A 19,024-nucleotide genomic window follows, 5' to 3' on the forward strand; every position below is an offset into this window, starting at 1 on the left:
GGCGTGCTGCAGGGATTGGTGCTGGGGCCTCAACTGTTTACCATATACATAGACGATCTGGAGAAGGGGACCGAGTGTAGAGTAACAAAGTTTGTGGATGACACAAAGATGAGTGGGAAAGCGAATTGCGTGGAGACCGAGGAAAGTCTGCAGAGAGATTTGGATAGGCTGAGTGAGTGGGCGAGGATCTGGCAGATGGAGTATAACGTTGGCAAGTGTAACATTATCCACTTTAGAAGGAATAATAGTAAAATGGACTATTATTTAAATGGTGAAAAATTACAACATGCTACTGTGCAGAGGGACCTGGGGGTCCTTGTGCATGAATAGCAAAAACTCAGTTTGCAGGTGCAGCAGGTGATCAAGAAGGCAAATGGAATGTTGGCCTTTATCACGAGGGGGCTAGAGTATAAAAACAGGGAGGTCCGCTGCAACTGTACAAGGTACTGGTGAGGCTGCAACGAGAGTACTGTGTGCAATTTTGGTCCCTTTATTTGCGAAAGGACAAATTGGCTTTGGAGGGAGGACAGAGAAGGTCCCAGGTTGGTTCCAAAGATGAGGGGGTTCGCTTATGAGGAGAGATTGAGTAGATTGGGCCTGTACTCGTTGGAGTTTAGAAGGCTGAGGGGAGGTCTTATGGAGACATATAAGGTAATGAAGGGGCTAGACAGAGTAGAAGCAGGGAGATTATTTCCACTTAGAAAGGAAACAAGAACTAGAGGGCATTGCCTCAAAATAAGGGGGAGTCAATTTTGAACAGAGTTGTGGAGGAACCTCTTCTCCCAGAGGGTAGTGAATCTCTGGAATTCTCTGCCCATTGAAGCAGTGGAGGCTACCTTGTTAAATGTGTTTAAGTCACAAATAGATTTCTGACCAATAAGGGAATTAAGGGTTATGGGGAGCAGGCGGGTAAGTGGAACTGAACCACTATCAGATCAGCCATGATTTTATTGAATGGCGGGGCAGGCTCAAGGGGCTAGATGGCCTACTCCTGTTCCTATTTCTTATGTTCTTATGTTTTTATTACAGGGATAGGGCCTGGGTGGGATTGTTGCTGCGCAGGCTCAGTGGGCTGAATGGCCTTCTTCTGCACTGTAGGGATTCTGAGGTGCAGTAGGACGTAAATAAAAAATGTTTATAAAGAATTAACATTGAAATAACTTCTACGCAGGTGACAGGTTTATTAAAATATATTTATGGGATGCTGGCTAGGCCAGCATTTATTGCCAACCCTAATTGCCTTTAAGGTGGTTGTGAGCTGCCGTCTTGAACTGCTGCAATCCATCTCATGCAGATACACCTACAGTGCTGTTAGGAAGGAAGTTCCAGGATTTTAATCCAGTGACACTGAAGGAATGGCAATATAATTTCAAGTCAGGGTGGTGAGTGACTTGAAGGAGGTCTAGGTGGTAGCATTCCCACGTGTCTGCTGCCGTGGTCCTTTTAGTTGGTAGCTGTCATGGATTTGGAAGGTGCTGCCTAAGAATCCTTGGTGAGTTCTTGCAGTGCACCCTGTACATGGTACACACTGCTACCACTGTGCATCGGTCATGGAAGGAGTAAATGTTTGTGCAGCCAATCAAGTGGGCTGATTTGTCTTGGATGGTGTCAAGTTCTTGAGTATTGTTGGAGTTGCACTCACCCAGGCAAGTGGACAATATTCCATCACAGTCCTGACTTATGCTTAGTAGATAGTGGACTGGCTTTGGGAAATCAAAGTGAATTACTTGCTACAGGATTCCTGGCCTCTGACCTGATCTTGTAGCCATTGAATGTAAATGGCTAGTCCAGCTCAATTTCTGGTGAATAGTAACTCCCAGAATGTTGATAATGGAGGATTCTGCAATGATAATGCCATTGGATGTCAAAGAGCAATGGTTAAATTTTCTCTTGTTGGAGATGGTAAATGCCTGACACTTGTGTGGCATGAATGTTACTTTCCACTTGCAGCCCAAGCCTGGATTTTGTCCAGGTTAGGTTTGGAATGTTACAAACACAAATGCAGGATTAGGGTGATGGACAAGCAGTGCTTGATGCAGGATAGGATACAGGTAACAGGATTCTGGCTGAGATTGAGTTTATGGAGGGTGAAGACCAGCAGGAGAGCACTGGAATTGATGTCAGAGGTGACAGTGTCATGGAAGAGTGTTTCAGAAGCAGAAGGACTATGTTAAAGTGGTGGAAGTAGGTGGTTATTGCGATGAAGCAGATATGGGAATGGAAACCAAACATTTGGTCAGATAGAATGCTGAGGTTATGTTCAGTCTGAGAAAATGGATGGAAACAAGGATGAGATTGATAACAAATGATTTTATGATGAGAATAAATTTAGAGACTATGACCTTCTCAATGTTTAGCTGAAAAAAATTGAAGCTCATCCAAATGTCAAACAAATAGTTTGACAGTACAGAGCCAGCAGAGGAGTTAGGAGAGATAGAAATGAGGTAGAGTAGGGTGTCTTCTGAATACATGTGGGAGTTGACTCTGAGGATTGACTTTCTGACCTCTGGAAAAGGTAGAATTGGAGGTGGACGAGCCCACAATTTCCTGGTACTAGCTGGTGTGCCAGTTTGCCAGCAATTTCCTGCTTCTGGACCATTAAACACACTTAAAACTATACCTTATTTCTAATGTTTACCAATACAAATCTAACAGGAAAAAACAGGTATTTACAGGCTAGTGAATCTAACATCAGTGGTAGGGAAGTTATTGAAAACAAATCTGAGGGACAGAACTAATCTCTACATGGATTTTTCAGGGATAGTAATCAGCATGGCTCTGTCAGAAGAAGATCATATCTAACAAATTTGATTGAATTTTTAGAGGTGTCCAGATGAGGGCAGTGCAGTTGATTCATCCAAATGGACTTCAATAAAGCTTTTGATAAGGTACCACTTGGGAGACTGACCAAGAATGTACAAGCTCTTGGAATCCAGAGCAATTTGGCGAATTGGATCCAAAATTGGCTTAGTAGCCAGAGACAGAAGGTGATGGTCGAATGTTGTTTTTGTGACTGGAAGCCTCTGTCTAGTGGTCTGTTGCATGGATTGTTGAGTCCCTTGCGGTTTATAGTGTACATTTATGATCTAGACTTGAATGTGGGAGATATGATCAATAAGTTCGCAGATGACATGAAAAATGGTGGTGTGGTAAATAGCAAGGAGGACATTCTTAGATGACAGGATCAGATGGGCAGCAAATGGAATTTAACCCTGAAAGTGTGAGGTGATGCATTTTGGGAGGACTTACAAGGCAAGGAAATACATGATGAATAGTAGGATGCTTGGAAGTACAGAGAACAAAGGGACCTGAGGGTGCAAGTCTCCAAAGATCCCTGAAGGCAGCAGGACATGTAATAACGTGTTTAAAAAGGCATATGGGATACTTCCCTTTATTAGCTAAGACATAGAATATAAAAGCAGAGAGTTTATGATGAAGCTATTATCTTACTAGTCCTCAGGTAGAGTACTGTGTGCAGTTCTGCTCACCACACTATAAAGTAGCCATAGGCCCAGTTTCTTTTTCCTTTGAGGGCAGCTGAGTGGTGGTGGTATTACTCTGACGATTACCAATGGGCAAGGTTTTGAAGTAAGGTCTTCATGAATAATTTCAAGCAAAACAAGATTTGAACCCATGCTGCTGGGATCCTCTATGCATCACAAACCAGCCATCCAGCCGATTGAGCTAACTCATGCAGACATAGGATGAACATGCAAACTCCACATTATCACCCAAGGCCAAAATCAAACCTGGATACCTAGCACTGTGATGGAGCAGTGTCAACCACTATGCCACGTGCTGCCCTTTTAAGAAACATTTAGATGAGCACTTCAAATGTCGTAGTATACAAAACTACAGACCAATTGCTGGGAGATGAAATTAAAATACATAGGTGTTTGATGGCTGGTGCAGGCACGATGGGCTGAAGGGCCTCTTTTTGTTGCAGTAAAACATTATGATTTTAATCCTTAAAGGGAAGCACTTAAACCCTTAAATCATAATTGCCTTTCTGAATGGAAAAAATGCAGTTTAAATTCTAGTTTGTCAGCTAGAAACATCGGCTCTGTTTTCTCTCCACAGATGTTGTCAGACCGGCTGAGATTTCCCAGCGTTTTCTGTTTTCGTTTCATATTTCGCAGTAATTTGCTATTAGCTGTTATAATAATGTTCCTCTCTGATCAGGATGCTCTGTGGTAACGTTACCAGCAGTCTGCTGCTTACCGTCACTACTTTCACACACTGACGTTTGGTGGGAACCACCCCTCAGTTCGCGCACCCTCACTGCTTTGTGAGAGGGGGCGCGCGGGAAGGGTGGGGCGGGGCCTTCCCGCATTGTGACGCGAGACGGGCGGGGCCAGTGCGGATAAGCACCTTTCCTCTCTGCATTGTGACGCGTTGGGGAGGAGGTGGGGCCAGGGTTGAGTTCGCGCTTCATCGCTGCACTGTGATGCGTGCGGGACCAAGGCTGAGCTTGTGCTTCTTTGTTGCACCGTAATGCGGGAAGCGGAAGGAAGGCTGGCATTGAGCTTGCGCTGCCTTCCCGCATTATGACGCGGGGAAGGGCGTGGCAAGGCTCGAGCTTCCCTTACCGCATTGTGACGCGCGGGAGCCATGGTGATGCTGGGGTGAAGGGTGAGGCCGCCGGTAGTCACTGTTCTCTCTCCGCCCTCAGACCGGCAGCATGTGGTTCGTGGCGGCCCTCCTGTCTGTGCTGCCCTTCACGTTTTTCGACTTCTGGTACTTCATACGTGGGATCCTGGTGTTTATAATCTCTTCAGTCGATGCCCCAGTGAAGGATATCCTGAAGGAGCAAACGGTCCGCGGTAAGGGAAGGAAAGCCGCGGCCGAGGCGCCGGGCTTCTTGCACGGGGGAGGAGGTGGCGGCGGCGGCAGCTCGAGTCATTGGTTTCAAACAGGCGGGAAGCCGCCGGTACGACTTGGGCAATCGGTGTGAGCAGGGCCTGCGTGATTGGGTGCCGCGGCTGCCGTCGTGGGGTCAGCCTGGCGGGGGGGCCGGGAAGGTGATGGTCAGTACGAGGTGGAATGGTGGTGTTAGCAACCCACAATACAGTGCGGATGAAAGCGGCCTATCTTTGGCTGTTAGAGCTGGAGGCTGTTTCTCCCAAAGCAGACTGGCAAACAAATAGGACGCGATCAGAATCGATTTTACGGAGGAAAACGTGGGATAGTACCATAGATTAATATAAGGCAAAAAGGTAACTGGTCCCATTGCGTACATGCCAGCTCTCTCTCAGAGCAAGGCCCCTAAGTGCCACTTGTATGCCTTCTCCCTGAAACACTGCAATTTTAAAATTTCTTTTGGAGAATTATCCAATTCTTTGAATCAGCTTCCAAAGTGCAAACAGAGTATCTCGAATCCTAATCACACTGTTAAAAATATTTTCCTTCTGTCACCATTGATTCTTTTGCCACTCGCTTTAAACTGGTGTCCTCTGGTTCTTGATCCTTCTGCCAAAGGAGACAGTTTTTCTGTATCTGCTCTGTCCAAATCCTTCATGATTTTGAAACCTCTGTCAAATCACCTCTTAATTCTCTCTCTTTCAAGGAGAACAGATCTACCTTTTGCAATTTATCATGTAACTGAAGTTCCTCATAGCTGAAATATAATTTGTCAGTTTCGTATGGCTTACAACAAATATACATTCATTTAAGATACAAACATCCAACAGGAACATTGGATCAAACATAGCTAACAAAATAAGTTAAAGATTGCATTAAATAAAAGGAAGAGGCTTTCAACATTGCTAGAAAAAATGGTAACCTCTGGGACTGGGAGCAATTCAATATCCAGCGAAGGGTGATCAAGAAACTGATAACAGGAAAAGAGAACATGAAGGCAAGCTAGTGAGTAACATAAAAGCTGACTGTCAAAACTTTGATATTGAAAAGGAAAAGATTGGCAACAACAAATGTTGTCAATTACAGGAAAGACAGGAAATTTTTAATGGAGAATAGGAAAATTGTGGAGAAGCTAAACAACTACTTTGTGTCTCTTCATAGAAGAAGATACAAAATAGACAATATCAATAAACAGGTAATATTTTGGAAAAAAATTGGATTGAAGATTGTCTGGACGCAAATGAGCTACATGCCAGAGTGTTGAAGGTGGTGGCGATAGGAATAGTGAATACATTGGTGATTACCTATCAAACTTAATTGATTCTTAGAAGGATCTTGTAGACTAGAAAATAGCAAATGTAACCCCACTATCTAAGAAAGGAAGAAGAGAGAACCTAAGAATTTCAGAGCTGTTAATTTGATTTCAGTAGTAGGAAAAACGTTAGAATTTGGTATAAAAGATGTGATAACTGGTCACTTAGAAATTAATAGCCAATTTGGGCAGAGTCAACATGAAAGGGAAATCTGATGGAATTACTTGAAAATGTTACTTGTAGTGTAGGTTAAAGGAGAGCCAATGAATGTGGTATAATTTGCCTTTTCAATGCTTTTGATGAGGTCCCACACAGGTCAGTAAATAAAATTAGTGCACTTGGGATTGGGGTTGATATATTGGCATGGATTGAGTGTTGTTTTACAGATAAAACAGAGTAGGAATCTTCATTCTCACGGTGGTAGGCTAATAGTGGAGTAGTGTAAGAATCAGGGCCACAGTTATTCACAATCTTTTTATGGGGGATCAAATATAATATTTGCAAATTTGCTGATGACAAACTGGGTGGAAATGTAGTTGAGAGGAAGATGCAAAGAGGCTCCAAAGGAATTCAGACAGGTTGTGAGTGGACAAGAACATGGCAAATGGAGTGTAATGTGAATGTGTGAAGTTATCTACTTTGGTAGAATAAAAACAGGCCAAATACCTTTCAAATGCTGAAAGGTTTGAAAGTGTTGATGTTCAAAGGGACCTGAGTGCCCTGGTTCATGTGTCACTAAGAGCTAGCATGCAGGTACAGCAAATAAGTTAGGAAGGGCAAATGGTATGTTGGCCTTTATTGCAAGGGGGTTTGAGTACAGAGTAAAGAAGTCTCTCAGCAATTGCATGGAGTTTTGATGCTCAGTTTGCCTCTGCTTAGCCAAGGAAGGATGTACTTGCCATCAAAGGAGTGCAAAGAAAGTTCACCAGACTCAATCCCTGGGGTGGAGGGTTCATTTTGAGGAAAGATTGGGGAAACCAGACATGTATTCTCCAGAATTTTGAAGAATGTGAGGTGATCCAATTGCAACTTGCAAAATTCTTACAGGATACGACAGCATACTTGGACAGATGTTTCCCCTAGCTGTTGAGACTCAAACCAGGTGAGACAGTCTCAAAATAAGGGATAGGCCATTTTAGACTGAAATGAGGAAGAATTTCTTCAGTCAGAGGGTTGTGAATCTTAGGAATTCTCTACTCAAGAATTGTGGAAATTCAGTCATTCAGCATGTTCAAGAAAGGAATCGGTAAATTTTTGGACACTAATGACAACAAGGAACATGAGGATAGTGGGGGGAAATGGCTGAGAGGTAGATGATCACCCATTAACTGGTTAAATGGCCTTGTAGGCTTGATGGGACTGCATGTCTTTTTTCCTATATTCCAATGAAATTATTGTCATAAATCTTTTCTACATGGCTCCTGTGTTGCTAATTTGCCATTACAGAACGGCATATTCTCATTCATAAATTATTTGACATGGGGATGTCTCTGTGTGTAACAGCAATGATGCCAGTAAGCAGATTTTGGAAGTATCTGTACGCAGCAAACTAGGAAGTTAAACACAGTCATAATATTTATGTTTAGTTAAAATTTTAGAAATCAAATAAATGATTATTGTTGAATTAAGAGAGAAGCTAAAAAAACCAGTGTCCTTATGCAGCAAGATCTGGGCGGCATACAACCTTGGGCTGAAAAGTTATTCATGCCACAGAAGCCAGTCAATAGCCAACACGAGTGAACCTAACCATCTCCCCTTGATATTCAACAACAACACTATTGCTGAATCCCCTGAATAACTCATTTCCTGACTGCTCAAAGGCTGCCTTTGATCTACAAGACAATAAGTAAAGGAGTATGATGGAATACTCTTCGCTTGCCTGGATGTGTGCAGCTCCAACAACACTTAACAAGCTTCACACCATCCATAATAACTCACTGGCTCCCCATCAACCATGTTAACAATTCAGTCCCTCCACTGCTTATGCACAGTGGCAGCAGTGAGTTAGATCACCCCTCATTCTTAAATTCTGGAGAATACAGGTCTGGTTTCCTCAATTTTCCTCATGAAATAAACCCTCCACCCCAGGGATTGAGTCTGGCGAACCTCCTTTGATGGCAAGTGCATCCTTCCTTGGCTAAGGAGAGACAAACTGAGCAATACTCCAGGTGGGATCTCATCAAAACTCCATGCAACTGCAGTGAGACTACTTTACTCCTGTATTCAAACCTCCTTGCAATAAAGGCCAACATATCATTTGCCCTTCCTAACTTATTTGCTGTACTTGCATGCTAGCTTTTAGTGACACATGAACCAGGACACTTAGGTCCTTTTGAACATCAACTGCAGTAACTCTTTGACAACACCTTCCAAATCTGCAACTGCCATCACCTTGAAGGACAAGGGCAGTAGATGCCTGGGAATATCACCAATTCCCCTCCAGGCCACACACACCACCCTGACATGGATGTATATCTGCATTCCGTCACTATTACTGGGTCGAAGTCCTGAAAATCCCTTCCTAACAGCACTTTGGCGTATCTACTCCACTTGGATTTCAGCTGTTCAAGAAGATGGCTTGCCATCACTTCAGCAAGAGCAGATAGGTGTGGACAGTAATGTTGGCCTTCCCAACGATGTCCACTTCCTTGAAAGAACTTTTAAGAAATGGGAAACAACCTTTGAAATAAGAAAACAATTTAAGTATTTGAATTGTTATCATAATAGAGAAATTTATATTCCACAAATATAAAATTTGTTTTCCAAGGCCACAGAAGTAAATAAGTAATTATGAATTAATACACACTTTTAAAAACACAGTTGCACCTCATTCTGCAACTTGTAACATTTTCAAGGGATATTGCAGCAAGACTGAGCCTTAAGAGTAGGATAAAGGCAAAATAGTGTGGTTGCTGATTGGCTCCTGGAGATGCCTTAACAGTACACATTAGAGAAATATAGAATCCCTGTCAGTGACTTCTAGATTTCACATTTGTGGACTCCAGAAGTTGTTGCCGGTAATCCTACCCTTTTCCTGTAGATATATTGTTGACATTCCCACAGACAATCACTTGCACGTTCACCTTATTGGTCTAATTGTAAAAACTCTTGAAATAAGGTGTAACCTTGAGCATTATCACTAATAATCACTCCTCGTTAGTGGTCGAGCCTTCAGTTGTCTAGGCTGTAATCTCTAGAATTTCCTTCCTATACCTTCCTTTCCCCCTTTAAAGCAAATCCTAAAACATACCTCTTTGACCAAGCTTTTGGTATCTTATCTAACATCATCTTATGTGGCTCAGTGCCATATTTTTTATAATACTCTTGTAAAGCATGGGACATTTTCTAATGTTAAAGGTGCTTTGTTAAGGTAAGCTATTGCAGAATCAATCATTCAGCCATTCTGGTATTGGAAGGAAAACATGATTCTTAAGCAAAATTTAAAACCATTTAATGTCAATGCAGCTATAAATTACATTTCCTGCTAATGTTTTACAATTTATACAAAGAACAACCCAGCACGGGAAACAGGCCCTTCGGCCCAACGAGCCCGCGCCGCTGCATCACCCTACACCTATTCTACCCTGCGTGTCTACGAATGGAACCCCTAACTTAGCCAGATTCAGGGGAGATAAATTGCCTATGGAGACAACCTGTGTTGTAGTTTACTCACAGTTTTAAAGAAGCAAGTTAAAGAACCGTATCGTAACTTACAAAAGGCCTGGCAATTTTGGATGATTTTGAACTTCCAAAACTTTGCCTTTATGTCAATGTTGCAGTCAATATCTCCTGCATATAGCTGCTCATTTTCATCTCGATGAATTGCCTGTGCAGACAACTGGTGTTTTAGATTTTAGTTGACTGTGTATAAAATAAGTAAACTGTAGTCAGTTTAGCAATAGGAAAGACAGTTAGGATTCTCAGATGTATGCTGCAAAAACTTCTGATCTTGCCCATGACTTGGATTCTCCAGTATCACTGCAGTGAATGGGGATTTGGCTGAAGGCTATATTCTCCATTCTCACTGGTATCGGAGTGGAAATAAATGAGATTGGAGAATCAAAGAACAAAGAAAATTACAGCATAGGAACAGGCTCTATGGCCCTCCAAGCGTGCACTGACCATGCTACCCGACATAACCGAAACCCTGTACCCTTCTGGGGACCATATCCCTCTATTCACATTCTATTCATGTATTTGTCAAGAAGTCCCATAAAAGTCACTATCATATCTGCTTGTTGTTGAAAGTTGAGTTCCAGGCACCCACCACCTTCCGTGTTTTAAAAAAAAAACTGCCTCGTACATTTCCTTTAAACCTTGTCCCTTGCACCTTAAAGCTGTGTCCCCTAGTAATTGATTCTTCGACCCTGGGAAAAAGCTTCTGACTGTCCGCATTGTCCATGCCTCTCATGATCTTGTAGACTTCCAATGAGATCAAACTAAGTTTCTCCAATCTCTCCTCATTGCTGATACCCTCCATATCAGGCAACATCCTGGTTAATCTTTTCTGTACTCTCTCCAAAGCCTCCACATCCTTCTGGTAGTGTGGTGACCAGAATTGAACACTGTATTCCAAGTGTAGCCTAAGGTTCTATAAAGCGACAACATGACTTGCCAATTTTTTAACTCAATCCCCTGACCGATGAAGGCAAGTATGCCCTTTTGACTACCTTCTTCATCTGCATTGCCACTTTCAACGACCTGTCTACCTGTACACCCAGATCCTTTTGCCTGTTAATACTTTTAAGGGTTCTGCCATTTACTGTATATTTCCTATCTATATTAGACATTCCAAAATGCATTACTTCATATTTGTCTGGATTAAACTCCCATCTGCCACCTCTCCACCCAAGTTTTCAAGTGATCTACATCTTGCTGTATTCTCTGATGGTCCTGATTGCTATCTGCAAATCCGTCAACTTTTGTCTTGTCTGCAAACTTACTAATCAATCCAGTTTCAATCATTTTCCTCCAAATTATTTATTTATATTATGAAAAGCAAAGGTTCCAGCCCTGATCCCCGAGGAATGCTAGTTGTCACAGTCCTCCATTCAGAAGCCCTTCCACTGCTATCCTCTGTCTTCTTTGACCGAGCCAGTTTTGTATCCACCTTGCCAGGTCACCTCTGATCCCAGGCGACTTCACCTTCTGTACCCATCTGCCATGAGGGACCTTGTCAAAGGCCTTACTGAAGTTCATGTAGACAACATCCACTGCCCTACCCTCATTAATCATTTTCATCACTTCCTCGAAAAACTGTCAAGTTCATGAGGCACGACCTCCCCTTCACAAAACCATGTTGGCTCTCACTAATACATCCACTTGTCTCTAAATGGGAATAAATCCTGTCTCGAAGAATCCTCTCCAATAATTTCCCTACCACTGATGTAAGGCTTATCGGCCTGTAATTACTTGGGTTATTCTTGCTACCCTTCTTAAACAAAGGAACAGCATTGGCTTTTCTTCACTCCTCTGGGACCTCACCTGTAAAAAGTCTCAACACCAGGTTAAAGTTCAACAGGTTTATTTGGTAGCAAAAGCCACTAGCTTTGGGAGTGCTGCTCCTTCATCAGGTAAGTGGGAGTTCTGTTCACAAACAGGGCAGAACCACTCACTGTTTCCAACATATACATTTTTAAACTCTTAGACCTGTAATTTCAATATTGCCTTTTAAATAGATATGTTAGTAATTTATTTGGATTAACACAGATCCTTTTCTAACAGCATCATGTTCATTCTGCTCTATTCTAGGTATTGTGCTGTTGCAAGACATTGACTTCTTGGGCCACATGAATAATTCTCGATACTTGCGGGAATGTGACTTTGCTAGGTAATTATCACTTATGTTAAATTAAATGTGATTATCAGAAATAGGCACTTAAGTCACCAATAGTTCCAATAGATGCATAACTGTCAGTGGGCAAGGAAGAAAAATCTAAGGCAACCGTTTTATCATTGAAAAGCTGCACGTGAAAGTTGGGGAATAGATGCAAAATTATTTTTCAGGAATAATATTTAGTTGGTATGATGAATGCATAAGTGGAAAACATTTTGCCAGCTGAGATCACTAATATAATCCATCTGTCGGTTAACAAGATCTTAACTATTTCCGAAATGAGATGTCAGTAGAGTTGACATTGAGTTCAGCCAAGTCAGTGACCTTTTTCCTGACGTTACTTAGTTTCCAATTCTAGGAAAAATAAGTTGGAAAACATGATGTACAAACTTAATTTAATTGTTGAAATGAATTAAATTGAAATTATTTTCTGCTGTTGGCTATAAGGGTCTTATATGTAAAGCATTTGGACCATCATCCCTATTTTAAGAACATAAGAACTAGGAGCAGGAGTAGGCCATCTGGCCCCTCGAGCCTGCTCCACCATTCAATAAGATGGTTGATCTCTTTGTGGACTCAGCTCCACTTACCTGCCCGCTCAACATAAGCCTTAATTCTTTTACTGTTCACAAATTTATCTATCCTTGCCTTAAAAATATTCAATGAGGTAGCCTCAACTGTTTCATTGTGCAGGGAATTCCACAGATGCACAATCCTTTGTGTGAAGAAGTTCCTCCTCAACTCAGTCCTAAATCTGCTTCCCCTTATTTTCCGGCCATGCTCCCTATTTCGAGTTTCACCCGCCAGTGAAAACAACTTCCCTTCATAATTTTATATGTTTCTATAAGATCTTCCCTCATTCTTCTGAATTCCAATGAGTATAGCCCCAGTCTACTCAATCTCTCCTCATAAGCCAACCCCCCTCAACTCTGGAATCAATCTAGTGAATCTCCTCTGCAGCCCCTCCAGTGCCAGTATATCATTTCTCAAGAAAGGAAACTAGAACTGTACACAGTACTCCAGGTGTGGCCTCACCAGCACCTTATACAGCTGCAACATAACCTCGCTGTTTTTAAACTCTAGCAATGAAGGACAAAATTCCATTCCTTTTTAATCACCTGCTGCACCTGCAAACCAACTCCTTGTGATTCTTGCACCGTATTTTGAATGTATATAATCTGTCAGCACAAAACTGCTCACAATTTGGCACTGACTGACAAGCTGACTTTATGATGTTCGTTGTGGGAAAAGGAAAATGTCACAGTGGTATTCTTCAGAGATAGTGACTGAGGCATCTTGTTGGGACATTGCAGAGGAAGCATTATTCTAATGTAACCACAACATACATGGTCTTGGTGTGCTGGGTGCTGACTATGGCTGCTTGAATTGAAAAGTCTACCACAGTCATAACAGCCTTCATCTTTTGCCACAGTTGATTTAAAAAGTATGATTAATAATGACTTAGTATTTCTCCACAAAATAAATCTGATTTTAATATGCTGTGGTTTGTTTAATACGCTGTGATTTGTTCTACAAATGATTATCTTTCATTTTAAATTTTACAAAATGGTGACTAGTCTTCAAAGATCGTGTTATAGAGCATGTCCTAAAATGAACCTACTGCTGTGTGAAAGCCTTAATAGTTGTATGGAACATTTTAAATATTTTTTAAAAAGTTGTTTACTTATCTTTAATTGTTAGCCTTCCACTCTTACAGAGAATGCACTACTGAACTGTTTTTACAATATTTTGTGTATGGTGGGATTTTTGTAATTGGTCCTTTAATTGCTTCACTTTTGAGTTTAGTCATCTACAGTAGCATGGCTGATTAAGTAATCATTACTTAGAAATTAGTTCATTGGATATGCCAGTACAAAATTGCTTCATATCCTGTCTGTTTTACTGGACTAAGATAAAGAAAAATATTGGTTACATGAATTCCCTGGATAGCTACATATAAGTCAACCAAATCTTATTTTTCTATAATTATCATTAAAATAATGTGTTGCAAATAAATATCGTCTTTCAATTGGTGAACTAAGTATTTTGTATTTTGCTTGATTATTGTAATTAAATGGCTAGAGGAGGTGTCCACATGTTTCCTTGATATTTTCCACCTTCTTTTGTTTACGGTACAGTGCATCTGCATCACTTGTATAAAATATCTGGCTTGTGAAAAATGTCAAATTTATTAATTTTTAGGGAATTTTAGCTTGTGCAGGTTAAACCGCAGATGTTTTGAAGCCAAATTAGGGGGTGTGCTGTGTTGGAGCTTAAATGCAGTGTGCAGCATTATGTTGAAAGGAAACCAGAACTGGCCTGCAGTTTCCTACATGATAAACTAAACATAGCAGCATGCAATTCCCCACAGAGAGAAAGGGAAAATCAACTCATGTGTCAATTTTTTAAAGGCGATAAAGGAACGTGCCCACACTCTTAACCAGGAAATGGAAAGGGATTGGACAAAAGCACATTTAAAACTGGGAAGAAGAATTAAAAGTAAGAAAAATGCTTTTAATATGCATTTACCGTGGCTAATCCACCTAACTTGCACATCTTTGGACACTAAGGAGCAATTTAGCATGGCTGATCCACCTAACCTGCACATCTTTGGACTGAGGGAGAACTTGACCACCCAGAGGAAACCCACACAGACACGGGAGAGAACATGCAAACTTCACACACAGTCACGCAGGGCCAGAATCAAATCCAGGTCCATGGCGCTGTGAGGTAGCAGTGCTTGGTGTTGAGAGGCAGCAGTGCCTACTACTATGCCACCGTGCTGTAATGTTAAAATAACCAAATTTACTAACCAGTGCCCAAATTATGAAATCACCGAGAATAAGTCACTTTTGTAACTTTTGCTGAACATAAAATCAGAATCGGTATAAATTAAACATTAATTATCAGGCAAATTTAAAGTTGGTGCGAATTATTATAAATTTTCCCATCAGGACAAATCTCCAATGTCCTTTTAAACAGCTCTTCACTGAATCTTCTGAGCATAATTGAATTGACTTCCAGTAGTGATGTAATTTATAGAAAGTTTTTGACCTTTAAATGTAACTTATGGAAACGTTTTGACTTTTAACACATCACGCGTCTCCTCTTAATGGTTCACCGAACACAGCTTTTTTTTGTCATGTCAGGCATAGCAACACCTGTTCTCTTCTCCAAATCTCCCTCTTTTGATGAGATTCCCGCCTTAAACTCTCTAAGTCAATGTTCACGCCAATGGGATTTTCCCACCCTGAGTTCAGGTGCATCCACAGAGATGTAAGGAAGGGAATTCCGGGATTTTGACCAAGTTACCATGAAGAAACAATATATTTCCAAATCAGGATGATGAGTGACTTGGAAGGGTACTTGCAGAAGGTGGTGTTCCCAGGTTTCTGGTTAATTTAATCAAGAAGCGCATATCACGTGTTGACCTTTTTGAGTTACCCTTTTAACTCTTGATTGCCAGTTTCTTCCATGTCTGCATGATTTGAATATCCAAGTCTGGGAAGAAAATCTCAATGAGCCAAATTTTCCTCATTTATATTTACGCTCGTCTAAACTTGTTTCTAGGATTTAATTCTTCAGTAATCTTCTCCAGGAGATGAATTTAAAACTGCCCCTTGTGTACAAAATGTTCACTCTTTTACTGAATAAAATCTTCATTAGCTGCATTAAGGACTTTATTAAGATTATGCCAATGATCAGACAAAAAATCTTGATGCCCTTTACGAGTCAGTTCATGAATTATTTTGTTATTTTTCCTTTCAGTCTTCCCATTCAGCATAAAGTTTGTCTAGTTTTCTAGTAAGTGGTAGCTCCATCAGTCTGAAGTTTTAATTAATATTTAAGAACGTGTATCCTTCCTCATGGCTCTGTTCATCAGTATTAGTTGCAGCTGAACCATTCACTTTCATAGCAGTTCTTTCCTTGTTTCATCATTAGCTCTAAGTACTGTAGCTACCTGCTCTGAAATACCTTGTTCATACTTTGCTTGCATATTTGTCTTTGCCTTGTCTCTAATTGCCATTAACCCTTTGTTTTCCATCTGATGCTCTAACACCCTTCTAACAACAGCAATCTGAATCTCAACTCTTTAGTTGAAACAGCAGAAACAATAATTTTTACTGCATGGCTACAGAAAGTCATGGGCCTTTGTACGTCCCTGGATTTTTTTGGCACGTTTTCAGTTTTAGCAGCTTCACTAAGATTTTCTGAAAACCGCTGGTGATGACAATACTCTATCACCAGCCAGGGTCATTTCCTAATAGATAATGCCTTCAATAACTAAATTAGACACAACCCTCACAATAATGGAATCAGTCACCAAATCACATTTTAGGTTAACGCTATGCAATAGAGTGACTAAACAACTCTGATCAATATCCTGTATTGATACATTTAATTTTATACATTTTCTGGAGGGTAATACTAGTCCCCTGAGAAAACCATCAATTTGGGCTAATGCCACATCTTCAACCATGTGGATCCTTTTACCTTTTAAGTATAAAACCCCATAATTTTCTATGCTCTGACCTCTCCCACAGTAAATATGTTAAAGTATATACTGATTTATCATAAGTATAACTCATTGGTACAATATTTTCTGAAGAAATACTACGCAATCCTGCAAATGCTACAGCTAATTTAATTTAACCTTTTAATTTTGAAAAAACCCTGCTTTTATATACACCTTCTTATGGCAGAAGTAACATGTGAATTTGAACATTTGAATCATACTTAACCTCCAGCCTGTCTTTTTCCACTTCTGGATCTGTTTTTTCATTTTTGCCATCTTCCTTACTAACCAGGGTTCTGTGTATCAACAAACCTCTTGCATATCAAGTTTCAGTGTAATTTCATAAACAATGGCCTGCTGCTGGCATGCTTTGTGAGACAATTAATTGTTTACTGTTATTTCAGTTCTCTTAAACTTTATGATCTTTAGGTGGAACCATATTCTCAAAGGAATACTATACTTAAATTGTTCCTTTAGCATTACCTTTCCATGGATTTCAAAATCTTATTCAACCAGAGCAGATCCGATGGGCCAAATGGCCTACTTCTGCTCCTACATCTTATGGTCTTCAGACCTATACCACCAAGCAAAAAGCATTTCCTTTCCTCTAGTAAATTACACTGAAGTTGATGGCTTCTTCCTTACATTTATAAGCATTGGCCTGTAAGCCTTCAGCACTGATGCATGGGCGTTGAGAACAGTTTTTAATTTATCATAATTAAACCCATATTTCTGAAAGAGATGAGTTCAGTTCCAAAGTCTTCTGTACACAACAGGTTCTGTAGTAAAAGAACCCCAACTTTCTTTCAGCCATTGCAGTTTCATAGCAATCTTTTCAAACAGTGCAAACAAATTTCAACATATTCTTTGTCCAGTATACAATTCAGAGTTAAATATGATTTGTCATCAAATTTTCCTGCTATCTCTTAAACTTCAAAGATTATTTTATTAGTGTCACTTGGGCTTACATTAACACTGCAATGAAGTTACTGTGAAAATCCCCTTCTCACACTCCAGCACTTGTTTGGGTACACTGAGGGAGAATTTAACATAGCCAGTGCACCTAACCAGCACATCTTTTGGACTGTGGGAGAATACTGAGCGTCTGGAGGAAACCCACACAAACACAAGGAGAATGTGACCCAAGCCGGGAATCAAACCTGGGTTCCTGCCACAGTGAGAGAGCAGTGCTAACCACCGTGCCATCTCTTGTTCATGTAATCAAATTTTTTTCATTTTAGATCAAGTTTCCTCACTTTTCTCTGCAATTCAAGGTTTTCCCCTCAACTTTTTCTTTTTGAGCTTTGTTCAATTTTTGCATCTTTTCTTTAGCCTTCGTTTTCTGAATTCAAATTCTTTCCTTTTCCTTTCTTTCTGGAATTCACATTTTGCCTTGCTCTGTCTCTTTCCAATTTAAGTTGTTTCATTTGTAATTGCCTAAGTGGTAATGGGATCATCCTTTCACTCAATTTTGGAAGTGTTGAGCCAATACTTAAACAATGCCATCATTTTAAGCCCTGCTTTCAAGTCGATTCTTGATTTTCCTTCCACAGACTCCTAATTAACTGCTGAAAAGCATCCGCAAACAGATCTCATTCTAGGAATGTCTGAGCATTGAACCTAGCCATGCTGACTTTTCAGTGAATGCAGCAAGAGTAACTGTGGAATCTTGTTTGTTTAAATTCTGGCAGATTCCAGTGCACTTGTTTTCCACTTTGAATTCATATGTTGCAAAAGCCCCCAATTTGTTACTATCCCCGGAGAGACTGAGAACCTTTAATTAGCGAAATGTGTTTCCAGTGACCGATGCAACTGGTAACGTGACAAGATTTCATATTTTAAGATTTTTACTGTAACAAACTGACTGAAGCTAACATTACTTTGGAGACAAGTATAACACCAAACAACAGAGCAAGTTATTCCCTATTACCTTATCAAAATCTAAAACCCATGCCATGTTTGTATGTTAAAAAGCAATCTCAGCAGAAATGTAATCTTATGTTCAAAATCCCAAATTCCTCGTGGCTTTAACAGGACCCCTTCTCCCAGGATGAACCTTCCAGTGTCCTTTCAAACAGTCTTTTCACTCAACGTTCGAGCATAATTGAATGGCCTTCGAGTAGCTAGGGACCCTCTTGTGAATTCTTGGTCTTTAACTCTACGCAGCCCTTGTTTCTTTGAATCAGGAATCTCCTCACCAGTCTGCTGAGTGGTTAATCCAGAACAGTCATAGAATCCCTACAGTGCAGAAGGAAGCCATTTGACCCATCAAGTCTGCACCGACCACAATCCCATCCTGGCCCTATCCCCACAACTCTACTTATTTACCCTACTATCCCCGTGACACTAAGAGGCAATTTAGCATAGCCAGTCAACCTAACCTGCACATCTTTGGACGGTGGGAGGAAACCAGAACACACAGAGAAAACTCATGCAGACATGGGGAGAACATGCAAACTCCACACAGACATTGACCCAAGCTGGAATCGAACCCAGGTC

The 19,024-nt window shown here is 40.8% G+C and overlaps 1 protein-coding gene across 1 annotated transcript in view; it reads left to right on the forward strand.

Moving 5' to 3' along the window:
- Positions 1 to 4,425: 4,425 nt before the first annotated feature.
- LOC145349389 (protein THEM6-like) overlaps positions 4,426 to 19,024 on the forward strand; it is a 34,080-nt gene continuing 19,481 nt past the window's right edge. Inside the window, exons 1-2 of the mRNA XM_080197909.1 lie at positions 4,426 to 4,823; positions 11,925 to 12,003. Coding sequence (XP_080054035.1) covers positions 4,682 to 4,823; positions 11,925 to 12,003 — 221 coding nt within the window. The 5' untranslated portion in view covers positions 4,426 to 4,681. The remainder of the gene's footprint in view (positions 4,824 to 11,924; positions 12,004 to 19,024) is intronic.

The sequence above is a fragment of the Carcharhinus amblyrhynchos genome, chromosome 10 (genome assembly GCF_965287045.1).
Source record: "Carcharhinus amblyrhynchos chromosome 10, sCarAmb.v2.hapA, whole genome shotgun sequence".
Classification (NCBI taxonomy): Eukaryota; Metazoa; Chordata; class Chondrichthyes; order Carcharhiniformes; family Carcharhinidae; genus Carcharhinus; species Carcharhinus amblyrhynchos.